Raw genomic sequence first — 19,030 nt, 5'->3', positions numbered from 1 at the left:
TGGCCTTTTCATCTACTAGTTCATCTGCTTCAAATTCAAAAGGAGACTGTTACCTTCTTCTTTGTGCTTTTCTTATGTTTCTATACTTTCTTCACAGTATGTGACATTGCAATCAGGTGAAGAGAACCAATCCAAAAGGCCCCAGGGAGCTCTGCGCCTACTAACTCTACCCTCACAACAGACCATGGGGGATGCTGGTGCAGTACCTTGAAGGCTCTAAGCACTGCCAGGGGGGCATCCCGTGTGAGTCGGTGCACGAGTGAGGGCCAGGCCCGATGAGCCAAGGGAAGCAGCTGGTTCTTGTGGGACTGCAGAACAACCACACACAGATCCAGCACATCCAAGACCTGAAAGAGACATGATTTCAGCAGATGGTACAGGCTTGAAAACAGATACCTGGGATCAAGTCACCATTTTCAAAGAATAACGTTTAGAAATGTATCAATTGGATAATTGTTTTCTGAGTGCTGACTACATGCCAAGCACTAGCTATGTACTGAGGGGACACAGAGGGACAATATACACGTTTCCTTGCCTTCGCAGGGTTCATGGTCAGCTGGGGAAAGACCTTAATTAGATAACGCCTAAATGAAGTGATGATTAGCAATTGGGACAAGAAGGAAAGTCAAAGGTGAAATGCAAAGAAGCGAGGGGAAGGATCTAAACCACAGACTGTTGGGAAGTCTTCGCTGAAGAAGGAGCTTCTAAAAGAAGACACAAAGGATGAGTAGGAGTTAGTTCTGTGAAGATTCATGCAACTGGAAACCATGATGAGGAAGACTCAGAGGTGGAACAGAGCTTTCATAAGAAGTGAGAGAAGGGCAGCGTGGAGCGTTACAGAGAAGAGGTAAAATGGGGACCAACTACAAAGGGGTTTGTTAGGAATTTTTTTATTTTGTACTAAGTGCAGTGAGGAGCTGTCAAAGCGTTTTAAGCAGGAAAGTGACATGATACAATTCATGTTTTAGAAAGGTCATTCTGGCTGCTGAGTAGAGAGGAGACTTGAAGTGGGAGAGAGAAACAAAGAGGCCCTTTAGGATCCACATGAGAGGAGCAAAGTGATGTGGCCACATGATGGCGGCAGAGGAGAGAAGTCAAAGGACTGGAGATCTGTTTTGGAGATGACATGGCTTAAATTGCTGGAAGACTGGATACTGGGCAGGGGAAGTGAGGGTTTTAAAAGAGCTGCTTCGGTTCAGGGGTAGCAACTGAAGAGATGCACGTGCCATTGAATGAGATGGGGAGCATGCAGGAGGAGAAAGTTGAGTGGCTAGGGGAGACCGAGTTCTGTTACCACCACATGGAGAGGCCCAGCTGGCAGTTGAGGTACAGGCTAATCTCACCAGAAAGGGTTGGGCTACCCTGCACGTAAACTGAATATCAGTTACCTTCCTTGTTTCCTGATCTCTTACATCTCAAACTCACTGAAAAGAGACGGCCTGCATCAGTGTTGCAGCGGTCAGTACAACGGTCAGCGCAGGCTTCCCTCCCGCACAGACGGCCAACCTTCACAGGGCAACTTCTCGTTAGTCAGCAAGACAGAGCGAAGCCAGCCAACACGAAGCAGTAAACCCTACTGGGTGCCTACTATGTGCTGGTCCGCACTGAAACTGGAACAGAAGAGGCCCTGCCATTGAGGGTTGAATAGTTAGGCAAGGGAGTAAAAGAAAGCTCGGCTGCACAGCGGGGAGCAGGGGAGCAGAGTGGAAATGGCTGTGGTATCACGGACAAGCTTGGAATTTGAGCTCTGTTATTAATGGGACAAGTTACATGACATTTCATTCACTCAAAGATGCACGTTTCCCCTCTGCCTGGAATGTTCTCTTTGCATCTTTGCAGGGCAGGTTCCTTCTCAGCCTTGAGAAATGTTACCACCTCAGAGAGGCCTTCCCTGATGACCTCAGAAGGTAAATCAGAAGGTAAGCTAAATCAGAAGGTAAGCTCTGTCTTAGTCAGCAGGGTTTTGCACCGAGTAGGTTCCCAACACATACCTGCTGCATGGGTGAATTACTATTTTCTATCAAACAGAACCTGCCTCCTGGGCCTCTCCATGTAGTGGTAACAGAACTCGGTCTCCCCTAGCTGTTTAAGTTTCTCCTCCTGCGTGCTCCCTGACAGCCTTTCTCCAATATGTATGAATCTGTGTATTGCCTCTCTCCCCACAACAGACAGGGAGTTCCGTGAAGACGGGGATCGTGTCTGCATCATCCCCTCTACACACCCTCCACCTGACCTGCACTAGTCCTCAATAAGCATCTAGTACATGAATGAGTATATGTGTCTTTTTTAATGCTGTTTTATATTTATAATCAACAACTCTGTGAGGTAGGTACCATCATCTTCATTTTACAGATGAAGATGCTGAGGCTCAAAATAGTGAATTAAGTTACTCAAGGTCACATGGCTAATAAGAGGCAGAATCAGGATTTGAACTGACTCAGGTATGTAGGTCTGACTCCAACGCTGATGTTCTTAATAACTATGGTATGTATACAGCTGCTACAAATCCTCTACAAAAGGGAAGGTCTTGAAGGATATACAGGAGTATGTTGAATGCATCAACCAGGCACCCACATTAAAGCTGTGCAGGTAAAAGGTTAAGTGCTTGCTGAATGGAACAACAGATGAATGCTAAGAGCTGTCTCGGGAAGACTAAACAAACTCCACAAAACACAGACCCTGAGATTTGAGATAATCTGTGATCAGGGTTTCCTAGCCCATCACCCCTGAGCAAGGCAATGTACCCTCATCACTAACAGTGAGTCACCAAGGCAGTTGTGTTTCTTTTTTTTTTTTTTTTTGAGATAAAGTTTCGATCTTGTTGCTCAGGCTGGAGTGCAATGGCGAGATCTTGGTTCACCACAACCTCTGCCTCCTGGGATCAAGCGATTCTCCTGCCTCAGCGACCCAAGTAGCCGGGATTACAGGCATGCACCACCACGCCCGGCTAATTTTGTATTTTTAGTAGAGACGGGGTTTCTCCATGTTGGTCAGGCTGGTCTCGAACTCCCAACTCAGGTAATCTGCTTGCCTTGGCCTCCCAAAGTGCTGGGATCACAGGTGTGAGGCCCTGCGCTCGGCTGACAGTTGTGTTTCTCACTCCTGCCTGGGGGTAGGGAGGAATGCTGTTTCCCTTTGGGTGTAAGATCTTCTCCAGGGTGATTCGGAAAGCCCTGGCCCCCACTTCTACCCCACCCCACTGTCCTGTTATTGCAGTCACTACTGTATACTTCCAGCCCTTGCTGATGGGGGTGCTGCTTGGCAAACTGCCAGCAAGTCAGGCTATATTAGGAAGTGTTCAAGTTTTCCCTAGGATGAAAACAGAAAGAGAGATAAGGGCTAGTGTCAGGCTTGGAAGAATGATCTTTTAAAGTATTAAAACCTGCATCCTACATAGCTGAGAAAATAATATCCTTCCCAAAGCACATGGCTTTCTTTTCCTTGGAGATTCAGTGAATCCCCAAAACTTGTGGTTTTTAATGCAAGAGATTCAGCTCCCTTTGGCATCTGAGCAGACACAGAAAGATGTAAAACTGTCACCCCACAGACAAATTCCTTTGGATGCCTTCTCTTGGCCACCACACATGGAGTAGGACATAAGGGGAGCTACGTGCTCATCTGTGTAGCCACTGCCAACCAGGCCACATCTTAGTCCTACTGCTCTGAGAATGCAGAGAAGCAGCTGCGCACTGACCTTCAGGCGGATTTGCAGATTTTTATCTGACAACAAGTGGATGCAGCGTTCCATCACGTCCATGGCTATTTGGATCTGCAACGGCAGTGGTGGCTCCACATCTGGATGGGTGTCATTCTCGTCCACTTTGGGAGAGACTGACTGTTCCTCTGGAAAAAAAGCACAACTAGGGGCAGTGTTGTATGAGTGATAAAACAGAGATACCTAAATTTCTGTTCTTTATAAATTACTCAGTCTTAGGTATTTGGTTACAGCAGCACTGTAAATGGACTGAGACACCTCCATGCAAGGGGGAATGATGGGTACAGAAACCATGGTATAGCCATATAATGGCATTTTATGAGGTCCCTATTTTTTTTTTTAGAGACAAGGCCTTGCTGTGTCCATGCTGGAGTGCAGTGGTGTGAACACGGCCCCCTGCAATCTCAAACTCATGGGGTCAAGTGATCTTCCCACCTCAGCCTCCTGAGTGGCTAGGACTACAGGTGCGTGTTACCATGCCCGGTTAATTTTTAAATTCTTTTTACAGAAATAGGGGTCTCACTATGTTGCCCAGACTGGTCTCCAATTCCTGGGTTCAAGCAATCCCCCTGCCATGGCCTCTCAAAGTGCTGGGATTACAGGTATGAGCCACTACACCAGGCTTAGCATGGGTTTTAACGACAAGAGAAATGTTTATAAAATAATATTGTCTTAAAAAGACAAAAAGCACAACACAAAATTGCATATGCAGCATGAACACTACTACATATGTTTTTGCATGGGAGGAAGTACAGCAAAATATTAAAAGTGACAAGGTAATGAGACAACAGATGACTTAATTTTTTTCCCTATGCCTTTGGTCTTTTCTAAATTTCCATTAATGAATATTTAAGATAAAAACAAGATATCTGGGAGGTTGAGGCAGGTGGATCACCTGAGGTCAGCAGTTCGAGACCAGCCCGACCAACATGGCAAAACCACATCTGTACTAAATTACAAAAATTAGCCGGCCATAGTGGCAGGTGCCTGTAATCTCAGCTACTTGGGAGGGTGAGGCGGGAGAATCGCTTGAACCCAGGAGGCAGAGGTTGCAATAAACCGAGATCATGCCACTGCACTCCAGCCTGGGCAACAAGAGCAAAACTCCGTCTCAAAAAAAAAAAAAAAAAAAAAGATAGGGTTCTCCTGTGGAGCCTTGAAGCTGGGACGTTCCATGGCTGGCCTCTGCTCTGTCCTTCACTTTTTCATCTCCTCTTGGTTCATCCTTCGATTAAAAGGGGTGCACGTCTGTCTTCTCCACCAGGCTGTAAGAACTTCTGATGGCCAGAATCAAACCTTACTTATCTTTGTAGGTGAGGTAATAAGGGCAGCTTGGTGTAGTTCACAGGGCATGGAGTTTGGTTAGAGGAGGTTGGATCAAGTCTTGCCTCTACAACCTATTAGCAACTTCTTTCATCCTACATTACCTCATCTGGAAAAAAAAGGGATACAGCATGTATACCTCACATGCTACTGAAAGCACTAAATGAGATATTACCAGCCATTATCATTCTCACTGCTTAGAGTGCTGCGTTGCATGAGATAGATGTAAGTTTGTAAATGGAAACATCACAAGATTTGAGAATTGCATGAAACCCAGGCCAAAATCCCCACCCTGAAAAATTTTCCTGATCTACTTACAGCCCCAGCCTCATTCCAACCCTGATCACCAGCTGTGCTCATTTCCACTGAGCAGAGCACTGCTCCCTTAACTTTTTCCAATTTCAGTTCCCTCTGCTGGAAAGACAGACTCTTACAGTAGAGGATGCACCTGTCTCTAACAGATGCTGAAAAGATAAATGAAAATGCATTTGTAGAATGCTTGGATTTCTTGGAGAAAGGGACCTCAGATATACAAGGTGCTTTTATGTGCTTAAAACAAAAAACTCACGTCAAGCCAGCACTGAGGCAAACATTCCTTAGAATGCCAAGTGTGTGGTGTGTACTTGATGAATGATAAGCATAAAGATGATAGGCCTGTGCTTTTTTCCCCAAAGGGGAATTTGTTGTTTGAAATTCACCTATTGCAGAATGTTATTTGAGGGATGTGGATTTTCCTGGTATTGGAAGAAGGGTTTGACTCTTTCAGTCTGCTCTAAGTGAACACCAACTAACACTCGAAGATCCTAATCATGAAGGAATGGATTCACTGACAGTGCTCAAATTTTGAATAAGAATGGCAAATCTGGATTATGAGGGATCAGAATGCCTCCACTGCTTCAGCATTTCCAGGTTTGGGTGAAGGGTGCAGTTCACGAAAATGATTGGGTTGGCTCAAGAAACAAATCTGAGAAGAAAAAGCCTGATAGATTTCTGATCAGAAAACTCTGTTCTTGGGGAGAGCAATGACTCAACTCTGCATAAATCGTTATTTGGGTCCTGTGATGCTTCTCTGCTATTTAGAAGGCATTTGTTGCAGTGAGTTGTGTCGAGCTACTATTTCATGTTATTCTGCTGGAAGTACTGGCTTCAGTTCACCAGAATCTCACAGTGGAGATCACCAAAAGGAGGAAAAAAACAAAAAAAGGAAAAGAAAAGAAAAAGAAAAAGAAATCTGTTTTATTCCAACCTAACAAACTAATTTGGGACTCAGTTCGATTCAGGATGGTTCTGAGACCACCAAGCTCATTATGACTTGGCATTTTATATTTGCAGAGGAGATTCTAATAATTTATTAATCCTTCCGTGACCTGAAGCTCCAGATTGAGCTTGTGAATAAAACAACAGGCCAGAGCTTCAACTAGCCTGAACTCCCTTCTTTATCATATAAATTGGTAAGAAAAACACTGCAATCTCCTCCCACCAATAAACAAATGGACAAAGCATATGAATAGACAATGGGCATAAGGAAAAAACCTGTTAGGAAAGAAGCTTATAGAAAGATATTCAACCTTGTCGGTAATCAAAGAAATGCAAGGTAGATAACAAGAACCATTTTTCACCTATTAATTTAGGAAGAAGTAAAACTGGAAATAGCCAATGTTGGTAAGGCTGTGGTGAAACCAGTATTCATCCTGCACTGCCGAAGGAAAAGTATAAATTGACACAACCATTTTGAAAGGCAATTTGGCAAGCATTAAATTATGTTCACATCCTTGACCCAGAAATCCTACTTTTGGGAATTTAAAGAAATATGTTAAAAAAAAAAAAAAAGTCACATGCACAGAATCATCCACTGCAGCACTGTTTATTAGTGGTATTATTAAGCCAGAAGCAACCTAAATGTCCTACAGCAGAATGGACACTTAGTAACAGCTATTAAAGCATTAATTATCAAAATTCAACAGCAACAGAGTTGCTTATAACTAAACACAAACAGGGTACACAGCTGCAACCACGTAAAAACAGTTTTGCAACAGAAAAGAATGAAAAAAGATTACACAAAACAGGGGAACAGCTATGTTAGCCTGGTAAGGTTATGAGTGACTTTTCTTATTTCTACCCTTTCTGTAATGATGTTTCACCATTTTTACAATAATCTGTTTCAGAAAGAAAAAACCAGCTAAGCCAAAAAAACCAAGTTACCTTCTTCATTATCAAAATCTGAGACATTTCCATCTGCCACATCCTTCTCTTTGAGGTAGTTCAGCAAAAACTGTTCAATGTCTTCAGCTGTGGTGGTGCTCTTCTCAAGAGTTGCTGGTCTTTGGTTCAAATGACTTCCCTCCTCTCCTAAACTTTGCTCTTGGAGGTGCCCGAGATTACCTGTGTCTGGGAACCACTGGGCTGTAAATAAAGTGTTACAATGATCACCTTGGCTATTAACAGCAGGCATGAGTACTTCACACAGAATAAGCTCTTTGCCCTGGCCTGCACAGCCCCCACATGATTCAGTCCCTGCCTGGCTCTCCGGCCTCCCAGTTGACCATTAACCCATTATTTTCCAGTTCCCCCAATGCAGCAAGCATTTTCCTGTTTCAGAACTCTTGCATATGCTGTTCTGTCTGGAATTCCTCCCATCTACTTCACATCTGGTTAGCTCCAAGTCACATCTCAGAACACATAGAACTTGCCTGATAAGGCCCTCCCTTGACTACCCTGTTTAACTTAGGTCACTTACATGATATCTTATATAGCTCTCTGCTCTTTCCCTTCATATCAGTTCATCACAATATGTGATTATACATTTGCGTATCTATTTATTTGTGTGTCCTATTCAGTGTCTGAGTCTCCCATTAGACTCTATGTTCCATTGGTCACCACTGGAAATCCAATATGCCCAGTGTGGGATCCAGCATCTCTATTCCTTCAACCAACTCGGCTCTAACTGCAAATCATTTTTGTATGTCAGAGTTCCACAAAGGCTCTTAGGAGAGCAATTTGATACTCTCTCAAAAATTTAAACATAAACCCTTTAAACCAGCATTTTTTCCAGGAATTCATCCTATTGATATGCTGAGGCATGTCCAAAATGACCTACAAAGATATTGGGTGCTCAAAGTTTATGTAAAGGAAAAAATATACAAGACTGGCAAACACGTCCAAGTGACAAAATTCTGAGTACAGAATATACCACTCATTAGCAGAATACAGGCTTTACAGAACCTTAAGGATGGATGGTCTCACACTGTATTTCTGACATAAAATGCTTCAGAAAGCTGGCTGTTTTCTCTCCAAAGTCTTCCCTATTCGGTGATGCTCAAATACTTCTGATAAGTTACCACAGAATAAACTTCAAACATCACTGGGTCCCGTGGTTTTCAAATTGTGCCTTGAGGAGCCTTAGGGCTTCACAGAAATGTCTTATGGATCAACACAGGGAGGGCACCAAGAGACGGGGGGCTACGGGCATGGGTTCTAGGGTCTCTATTCCTTCAACCAACTCAGCTCGAATTTCAATCTTTTTTTTGTATATCAGGGTTCCCCAAAGGCTTCATTTCAAAAAAATCTCTCAATACTTAAAGAATAAAACAACAACAACAAATCCCACAGCCTGAAAATCACTGCTCTGGTCCAGTACCCTCCTTTTGCAGACAGCCGGGAAAAAGACTCTGATAACCTTTAGCACCTGCTAATCTTCTTTTTATCAAAGAGCATCTGCACAGAGCAAGAGCAGCAGCAGATGGGCGATGACAGGGCCAGGCAACTGGGAGTATCAGAGAGCAAATGCGTGAGGTGTGAGCCAGAGGTTCCTACACCCAGGGATCCATTATGACATTCTTCAAACCACATCCCCAGTTGTCTATCAGGTACTTAGTGCACTCTAAGGGACTGGTTCCCAAATAGTTAAAACCCGGACCCAGCATTTACACTGCTAAGACTAGACAGGCTGCAAAGATTATTTCTAGATTCAAGGCTGGTGCCAGACATTAAAATGTCTTTGCTCACAAATGGCTTTTAAACATATGAAAAGCAGCTCAATCTCACTTTTAATGCAAATTAAAACTATAATAAGGTGCTATTTTTCTCCTATTGGATTAGCAAAGATCAAAAGCTTGGTAATATACAGTGTGGGTGAGGGCGTGGCAAAACTGGCACTCTCATACATCGCTGATGGAGTTTAAATTGGTACAACCTCTTAGAGAGCAATTTGATACTCTCTCAAAAATTTAAACGTTATACCCTTAAACCAGCATTTTCAGAAATTCATCCTATTGATAGACGGAGACATGTCCAAAATGACCTACAAAGATATTCAATGCAGCATTTTTTTGTGGTGGCCAAAGACCGGAAATGACCAAAACATCTACCAAGAAAGGACTGGTTAAATACGCTACGGTGCAGACACATGATGGAATACTATGCACCCATAAAAAGAATGCAGCAGCCATGTATGGATGGACTTGCACATTCTCCAAGTTCTGTAGTATGTGACATAAACACTTATTTTCAAAGCTACCCTATTTTTTTCTTGTTATGAATAATCAGCCAACCAGCAGTTGGTATTCGCAGTAATTAACTGATGGTTCTTGCCCTTACCGTGGCATCTAATGCTTTTTTAGTCACTGCATATGACACACTATGTTAATGGTAACTCAATTTCCTAAAACTCTTACTGGGTTCTTCTAAGGCCTTTCCAAAGTTCTCTGAGAACACATTTCCACACCCATCTTAAAAGAGTGGCTGTCAGATAATTCGATGACAAACAGAAATGACAGCAAAAGGTGCTCCTCTGATTTATGAGTGACTATAACAACTCCACCTGAGCACTAATTCCTGTTCAAAAAGCAAGTGTATTCTGGGTTATTTCAAATCTTTCAGAAAAGCTAGCTCTAAGTTTGCTTCTGTTCCAAGGAAGCCCCACACTCAATGTGAACCATCCAATTTTCCTTTCTGCAAGGCAGACCCTCTCCCTCCACCGTATTTTTTTTTTTCTTTTTAAAGCACTACAAAGCTACACGAGTCTTGACATTCCTCTTTCAGAGATGATCGAAGACATCAGCAATCTAAGGCAATTCAATTCTGAAGGCCCAAATTCAGATACCTCTTGAGAGACATATTTCACAGGGCTTTTCTTAAACTACTTTATAGAAACTTCAAATTGAAACATAGCATAGGTCCCTAAAGCAGTACAGGTGGGATATACTTGGCCCATGGAAGCCAGCCTTAGTCTGCATAAGCAACCTGCCAGTCCTTATGAGGGCCTCCACAAGGGCAGGTCCAGGTGGGTCTTATTCATGGCTGACTCCCCAGTGACTAGCCCACTACACAGGCTTCCAAGTGGCTACAAAATAAAATCCAAACTCCTTCTCTCGGTCCATAAGGCCCTACCAGGATTTGTCCTTGCTCTTCTTTCCAACTTCATCTTGCAACACTCTCTACAATGGCCTCTTTTCCATTCTCCAAAGACCCATGCCCCTTCTTTCCTCTGGGCCTTCCCACCTGAATCTTTATTTCTATTTTTTTTAAGACAGTCTCACTCTGTCACCCAGGCTGGAGTGCAGTGGTGCAATCACGGCTCACTGCAGCCCTGACCTCCCTGGGCTCAGGTGATGCTTCTGCTTTTGCCTCCCAAGCAGCTGGAATTACAGGCATGTACCGTCACTCCCAACTCATTTTTTCCCATTTTTAGTAGAGACGAGGCCTTACTAGGTTGCCCAGGCTTGTCTTGAACTCCTGGGCTCAAGCAATCCACCCACCTCAGCCTCCCAAAGTGTTGGGATTACGGGTGTGAGCCATGGCACCCGGCCTGAATGTTCTTAAAAATAAAAAAAAAACAACGTGACAGCCCCGTATGTGTTGATGTGCCCTTCTCATCCTTCAGGTCTCGGCTTTAGTGTTGCTTCCTCAGAGAGGCCCTCCCTGACCACTGAACTTACAGAAGCCTGTGCCTGTTACATCGAGGTGTTTATTTCCTTCACAGTGTTTATCAGAATCTGCAGTGAGCTTGTCTAATAATTTGTTTACTTGTTTATCATCTCTCTTGCAGTGGCAGGGAAGTTCCATGAGTTTATTCATCTTGTTCTCTGCTCTATCTTCATTACCTAGCACAGTGTCTAACATATGGCAGGCACTCTTGAATGAATGAATGAATGAAAAAAGGAACATTTATGCTGAACGCAAATGCTCATGCATGAATAAACAAACACTGGAAATGGCATTAGCTACACGGCAGGGCACTGTCCCTGCCCCAGTCACCTTCCATGAGAATGCTTCTTACAAGGTCTTGGCTTTTTCAACTGACAAAATGAGGTCAGTGACCATTCCACCTGCCTCAGAGGCTATTAGCAATACTGAGATAAATACTGGAAATATGCTCTTTAAATAAAAGGGACCCAGCTATACAGCTTATTATTTTCTCATTGAAAGACTGACTATCCAGTTGAAAGATTCCTTTTCTTATAATTGAAGTCCAAAATTTTGCCCTTTTTTTTTTTTGAGATGGAGTCTTGCTCTGTTGCCCAGGTTGGAGTGCAGTGGCACAATCTTGGCTCACTGCAAGCTCCACCTCCCAGGTTCAAGCCATTCTCCTGCCTCAGCCTCCCAAGTAGCTGGGACTACAGGCGCCCGCCACCATGTCCAACTAATTTTTTTCTGTATTTTTTAGTAGAGATGGGGTTTCACTGTGTTAGCCAGGATAGTCTCAATCTCCTGACGTTGTGATCCGCCCGCCTTGGCCTCCCAAAGTGCTGGAATTACAAGCATGAGCCACTGTGCTCAGCCAATTTTGCCATTCTAATAGTGGCTAACATCTCTGGCAAGCACCCAATAGGATCAAAGGGAAGAAGAGAAACTCAAACCAACTCACATAATTAAAAGGTTAAAAGGAAGTTTCTAGACCTGCTCTGTCCAGTGTGGTAGTCGCTAGCTACATGTGGCTATTAAAATTAAGTAAAATATAGAATTCAGTTCCTCAGGTGCACGAACCACATGTGTAGAGTGGTAACTGTACTGGATAGAACAGATAAAGATTATTTCTACCATCACAGAAACTTCTCTTAGACAGTACTGTTCTAGACTATATGTGGACTGAATAATTCATGTTATATCTCTTCTTCATTAGCATAGATACTGCTAATGCTATGCATCATCAGAAGCAGTTTGATATACTGGAAAGAACAAAACTGTCATAAATCCTGATTTTTATCATTTATTAATTGTGTGACTCTGGCTAAGTAGGATGTCACTGACCCTTAGTTTTTCTTATTTATAAAATAGAAATAATATTTGCATTTAGTCTGCAGGGTTTATATCCCTGGCATAGAGCAGGAGCTCAATAAATGGTAGAGATTACTGAAAGTATAAAAGATAAACAGTGAAACTCCACCATAACCTATGGGACTGGAGAGACAATGATTCAAATGTCCCCCATAGCATCACTGCAAACAATGCAAAAAACAAGGCTAAGCAAACTAGGAGATTGAGTCCTGTCCCCCACACATCAGCATTAAAAAGGGCTCTCAATGTACCTAATGCTGCCATCAGAGCATGCAGAACACTGACAAAGGAAGCAGCTCTCTTATCGTAAAATTGGTCCAGGGTGGCCAAGACATCTTGAACCACATCTGCCACCAAAGGAAGCAGGTTAGCATCTGAGTTCCGCAGCATGACTTCCAAGACCTTTGGGGTATGAGGGTGCAGAGACAGATGACGCAGATTTAAAGAGATCCCATTCACTAAATAGTCTGAATTTTGGTTGATCAGGTGCTGCAGGGAGTTGTAGCCACAAGCATGGCAAATATTCATCATGGTGCTGGTAGCCACCTGACTGATGAGTAGGGTTTGGTCTCCAGCCTTCTCCATTACTGGATAAAGGACTGACATCAAGAGCAAACAGAAGTCTTTTCCTAGTGCATATGCAAACTGGCCAATTCCTTCCAACTGAATGCATATTTGCCAGATGTTGCTGTTCATGGAGCAAATAGTGGGACTTGGCTTTGAGAAGGCTAGAAAAGATGTAACTTGGCAGGTGTGTTCACCAGATGTGATGGCCTGGAGGCCTGGGTGTTCCATCATCAGCTCCTCTCCCATTTCCTCAGTTTCCAGATAGGTAACCAAATACCAATTTTCTTGACTTGTGTATTCTTCAAGTATAGATGTCACAATCTCTCTCAGTTCCTCTGGGTTTGTTTTAATATGTTTTTCGTGAAGATTCTCGACCTCTAGCCCAGCAGCCCCTGTAACCAGTTCATTAAGGATCATGGCAGCTTGCTTCCGGTAAACCACGGATTGACGGTAAAGTTCCATAAAGTGATCCACAAGCAAATAAAGATTCCCATAATAACCAAGTAGCTGACAAACCTGCCTCAAGAGCATGAAGATCCTCTCATCAGTGAAGAAGTGGAAATATCTCCTCTGGATATGGTTCCAAGGCTGTGTGGCTGAGGTCTTTGGAGAGGCATTCAGATCATCAGAGTTCCAACGCCGTTCCTCAACAATCTTGATGTCAGCCACGTCTAGCTCTAGAACTTGGATGAGTGCTTTGGAAAGGCGCTGGAGATGGGCCAGAGAGTTGAGAACAAAGTTTATTTTTGGACCCAAGAGTTTCAGGTAACCAAGTAACAAGGAAAGTGTAGAGAATTTGCCCTGGTCATCTTGGGAGTTCATTAGGCGAGGAAGAGATGTGGCAAGGGAATGCAGGCTTTCCGACAAGATGTCAGCAAGGGCTTTGCTGCCCACCACTACTCTTTGATCTGCAAAATGTCTCAGAACTTTATTGCACTGGGCTTGGACTTCAGAACTCTCATCATTTACTAGTCCCACTAAGGCCTTCAGAAGGGGACCAGCACATTCGACCAATGATTGACTGCACTTCAAAAGAAGGTCCTCCACAAGTTCTACCAGTTCCAGCCTCACCTTCCAGTGTGGGTGAACAGAAACACACTCAATTATCTTTTTAATAAGGATAGTCAGCTTGTTGCCAGTGTTTTTGACCCAATCTGCTTCCCTGTGAACCATCAGCTCTGCTACTCTGTGCTCAACTGCAGGTTTTGCATGGACTTTTGAGATTCTTTTGAGCTGTTCATCAGCCATAATGAAGCTCACTGTCTTGTAAAAGATCTTTAGGGAAGATACGACAATGCTGTGACCTTGTTTAAAGTCTCCTGTGATAACCCTGGTCAGTGCAGTTGAGATTCCAGGTAAAAAAGAGGCAAACAAATCCCCCAGCTGCTTTTGTTCAAGTTCATCCAACGACCTTGGATGGTCCTGACAATCACACTGCAAGAGTAGAACCTGTAAACATTTTAAGGCAGCAATTTTAATTTGCTTTGATTTCTCCTGTTCTGCAAGGCCTAACAGCAAAGATATGGCAAATCCTAAACGTGGCAGAATGGAGGGCTCATAAAAAGTCAGAATGATGTCCCCATAAGCTGAGTGCATTAATGTGCTAAGTCCCTGGATCACAGCCAATTTCAACTCCTCAGACACAGCCGCAGGTTTTTGGGAGCTGGGTGAATACAGACAAGCAGAGAGTTCTGAAAAGAGTTCCTGGAGAAGTTCTTGTTCTTTCACACATGTTGAAGAAAGGACAAATGTGAGGCATTCCACCACGCTCTGGATCAAACGCTCTCTTTTGGGACCTGGGGTCTTCAGGGTAAACCGCAGAGGGAAGAGGATGTACTGCTGAAGTTCCTGAAGGGCACTGTCACTCACAGCTTGTAGTCGAGTCTGCAGATGCTCCACATTCTCCACTGTCTGGGTCTTTGTGAGCTGAACACAGACTGGACGTAAGACACCAAAGGCCTCCTCAGGAGTATCAAAAACTGCCATTGTGCAGCAGCCTTCCCCTCACTGAGGAAACATCCTGCAGGCTGGAGGAAGGAAACTGTTCAGTAAAAACGTCAAGTTCAAAGCAAGTATAAAGTGAACTTGCATTCATTCATTCAACAGACATTTACCAAGGGTCTATGTGCCAGCCACTGCACTGGGCACCAGGGCTGCAAACAAACTGAGCCCCCTGTCTAGTGAGGGAAGTACATGTACAGTTACAATAAAGTATCTTCAGGATTAGGACAGGCCTAGGCTTCCAGTCCTGAGTGTGGAAGTCATATCCTGAGGAAGCCAGGATGGGTCTCACAAGAAAATTATGCTCGAGGCAAGACTTGAGGGAGGAAGGAATAGGAATCTGTGGACTATTTTCAGGAGTCTGGATTTTAACCTTCAGGATTTTGGATTTAAACCTTCAGGTTTTGGCCAGGTGTGGTGGCTCACACCTGTAATCCCAGCACTTTGGGAGGCCGAGGTGGGCGGATCATGAGTTCAGGAGATCGAGATCATCCTTGATCTTCCTCGATGGTGAAACTCCGTCTCTACTAAAAATACAAAAAAATTAGCCAGGCATGGTGGCGGGTGCCTGTAGTCCCAGCTACTTGGGAGGCTGAGGCAGGAGAATGGCATGAACCCGGGAGGCGGAGCTTGCAGTCAGCCGAGATCGCGCCACTGCACTCCAGCCTGGGAGACAGTGAGACTCCGTCTCAAAAAAAAAAAAAAAAAAAAAACCCTTCAGGTTTCATCTTTTTAAAACTGAGGTATACGTACAGTAAAATGCACTATCTTAACGTACAGCTCAGTGAATTTTTGCATAGGTATAGAACAATGTAACCACTACCCAAAGTAAGATACAGAATAATTCCAACAACCTAGAAGGCTCCCTCAGGTCCTTTTGCAGTCAATTCCTATTTCGCCTGCCTGGAGGTAACCACTCTTCTGACTTCTATCACTACAGACATGTTTTGTCTGTTCCTGTCATTAAGAGGTTTAAAGCAAGGGGTGATATGGTCAACTCTATGCACTGAAAAGATCCCCCAGGAGCCTGTAATACAGGAGAAGGATCAGAATTGGGTGAGACTGACAGCAACATAAAGCGAAAGGGGCTACCCAGAGAGATGGGAAAACTGGGAGCACATACTATCACAGAACACACAGGAGAAGACAGAGTCCAGCAGGATGGAAAGATGGACAGCAGGCAGGCAAGCAGGCAAAGGAGAAAGGATTACGGGAAAGCAAAGAGCAACTCAATATCCGAGAGTCTGTCTTTTGGGTCTGTCTTTTTTTTTGTGAAGAGAAATTCAAAGTCATCGGCTGACAGTGAACAAGGAGGAGGATAAACAGAGGGCTTGAGGAGAGAAATAAAAGTCTCAAATATTCCCTTTGGAGAAGCAGAGCATGCTGGGAAGACATAAAGTGTGGCCCAAGGGTACTGAGGACTGAGTTGAGTTGGAGACCATAAATGTGTATAACTGTAAAATGTCGGCATTGGATGGAGGCTTAGAGATCATCTAGTCTGGTGGTCTTGTGGTCTTTCTTTTTTCTCTACTTGCTGGGGGCTTTTGAAGAGGTAAGAAAGTGCTTGTGCTGCTTCTCTCTACCCCCAGTTCCATGAATGCTCCTGAACTCGGTGGCTATAGATTGGCAGGCAAGTTGTGCCCAGCAGGCATGAGCAAGGCCTGCTCAGTCCAGAGAGAGAAATAGATGGTGCCAAACTTCCCCTGGGAGGGGCCTCTGATACGCTGGAGAGTCTAAGCCTACTGAGCTCCCTGGAACCCTATGAGGACGGGCACTGTTCATCTCTGTGAGGCTTCGTGGGGCTGTATCTCATGCTCTCTGTGGCCCCAAGAAGCTAGAGAAAGGAAGAAGCTTGACTCTTCCCTATCTCAGGCTAGAAAAATGCCATGCATGGCAGCCACAAAGCTTGGCTGGGGACTAATGACATCCCAGGTGCACTGGCTCATACACTGATGAACCAGAGGCTGCTTTGCCACCTCCCTGCCTGAGATACTGGTAGTTGGATGAAGAAGTAGGAAGGAAGAGAACTGCTTAACGGGATCCAGCAGTCACGGGTAGAAAAAGCATTTCAGCACTCCTTGAGCTGGTGAATCTTAGATTAACAGAACCAGAAAAAGAGGCAGATAAGAATTTAAATAATAATAATAATAATAAGACCAAGTTCAATTATGACACCAAAGACGTCTCTTAGAATTAAAAGCATAATTTTCCACATGCAAAAAAGCTCCACTGATGAAATTTTTAAAAAGATAGTTAATTGCAGAAACCCAACTAGTGGCCTAGAAGATCAAGTAGACCTATCTTACCCAAAGCAGGGATGCAGAGATGCAAACCATGAGACTTGGAGGACAGATCTGGGAGAACCACCATGTAAGGGGTAATTTGAAAGGAGAAACATTTCCCTTAGCTGCAAAAAGATTTATCTGCAGACCTAAAACCCTGAAGGATACACACCTGACCACATTCTGGTAAAATCCCTTCACTCTAAATATGAAGAGAAAAATCACATATGCTTTGAGGAGGAAAGGACAAATAATATATAAAAGAAAAATAAATGGCTGTGAACTCCTCAATGGCAACAATGGATGCTAGAAGACAGTGGAATAGCACCTACTTACTGCAAATAAAGGATGTGGCCCCCAAATGCCGCTGAAGATGTTCTTCTGTCAAGATGGAAGAACAACATGCAGGAGAGGGTATCAGCCACATATCCTACCAGAAGAAGATACTTACACTGCTGAGGAGTGTTTTTTCTTTTAGTACGGGGAATTTTCTTCAAATACAATGTTTAAATGGAAGCCCAGTATACAAAACAGACAAAATCAGAAGGTGTCTTATAAAATACAGGGTGAAGGCAATGGCCTAGGGCTCTCTTATTTCACTGTAGGAGTTTCAAGAAGATAACCTGGGGTCTGCCCCTCAACAGGGTGGTGGTTCCTAAACTACATTCTCAGATTACATAACAAAAACCATAGTAGAGCTAATGAAATGGGAATACACAGTGTGTCTAACATTGACCTCATCACTTTCTGCCATATTCCCTTGGTGATTCATAGTCAAGCTAGAAACCACAGAATCTGTTTTCTTTCACCCCTTCTTAATCCCAGCATTCCCTACATTTCATCAATTCCACCCCTTTGACACCTTTCAAACCTGTTGATGACAACTGATGTGTTTAATATTGGGTCAACTCTCACAGTTTCCTCTCTGGCCCTTTGGCTTGTTTCTTGCCCTCTTTGAATTCACATCTCACAATGACACTTAAGTAATCTTTCTAAAAGAAAAATCTGATCGCAATTCTCTAGGCTTAATTCTTAAACTGTTCTCCATCCTGCATGAAGAGCAGATACTTCTAGGTAGAAACTATACCTAAGCATTACCATGGCATACAGGGTCCTCACCATCAGGCTTCTGCCTGTCTTGCCAACCTCATTTCTCACTGTTCTATCACTTGATCTCTAACCTGCAATCATGTAAAATTTATAAAACTTGCAATTTTCTAAACAGGTGGTGCTAGTTTACATTTGTCTCCTTTTTCCTACCCCTGTACACACTTCTATGACAGTATTTGGCAAGCTGTATTATTTATGTATATGTCTGTCCTACCTACTTTAGACTAGAGGCTCTGAGAGGGCAGGGACAATCCTATACCTAGAAGCCAGAAGAGCATCTGGCACACGGCAAGCCCTCAAAAACATCTGTACAGATTCCGCTTCCAAGTAGGCTCTAGTATGGTTTGGCAGGCTAATACTCCTGCCAATGTCTAGAAAAAGCCAAGTAAATTACAAAAATCATTTCTTAAAGCATCCAATACTTGTGGAAGCAACAAGGACTAGATGGACTAACAGACAGAATGTTCAGAGGGAATCAACAATCAATAGCTTGTGTGTAGGTGGGTGGGTGTGTGTGTGGGCATGCGTGCGTGAGCCTTCGGTGCATTTGTTGATCCTGGACGTGGGCTCGGGAATAGGGTGTGGTTATCACTGGGGAAAGAGAAACCACAATGCTTTTAATGGTCACCTGGGGCTGGAGAGACAAAACTGCAGCCTCGAGGGACCTGAAAATACCCAACTTCTGGAAGAAGGCTGCTGCTGGAGACAAGCCAGTAGAGATTTTGGTATTCGTCAAAGCTAGGGTAACAAAACTGGA

At 43.8% G+C, this 19,030-nt stretch overlaps 1 protein-coding gene across 1 annotated transcript in view; it reads right to left on the bottom strand.

The window, feature by feature from the left end:
- The window catches only part of TTI1 (TELO2 interacting protein 1), a 50,377-nt gene that overhangs the window by 15,777 nt on the left and 15,570 nt on the right, over positions 1–19,030 (bottom strand). The window contains exons 2-5 of the mRNA XM_011974980.1: positions 12,565–14,907; positions 7,241–7,441; positions 3,695–3,843; positions 207–347 (exon numbers count right to left, since the gene is read on the bottom strand). Of these exons, the coding sequence (XP_011830370.1) occupies positions 207–347; positions 3,695–3,843; positions 7,241–7,441; positions 12,565–14,866 (2,793 nt within the window). The 5' untranslated portion in view covers positions 14,867–14,907. The remainder of the gene's footprint in view (positions 1–206; positions 348–3,694; positions 3,844–7,240; positions 7,442–12,564; positions 14,908–19,030) is intronic.

This window comes from Mandrillus leucophaeus, unplaced genomic scaffold, assembly GCF_000951045.1.
Source record: "Mandrillus leucophaeus isolate KB7577 unplaced genomic scaffold, Mleu.le_1.0 Scaffold150, whole genome shotgun sequence".
Taxonomy (NCBI): Eukaryota; Metazoa; Chordata; class Mammalia; order Primates; family Cercopithecidae; genus Mandrillus; species Mandrillus leucophaeus.
The sequence above is the reverse complement of the archived record's forward strand: the minus strand, read 5'-3'. Positions and strand labels throughout refer to the sequence as shown.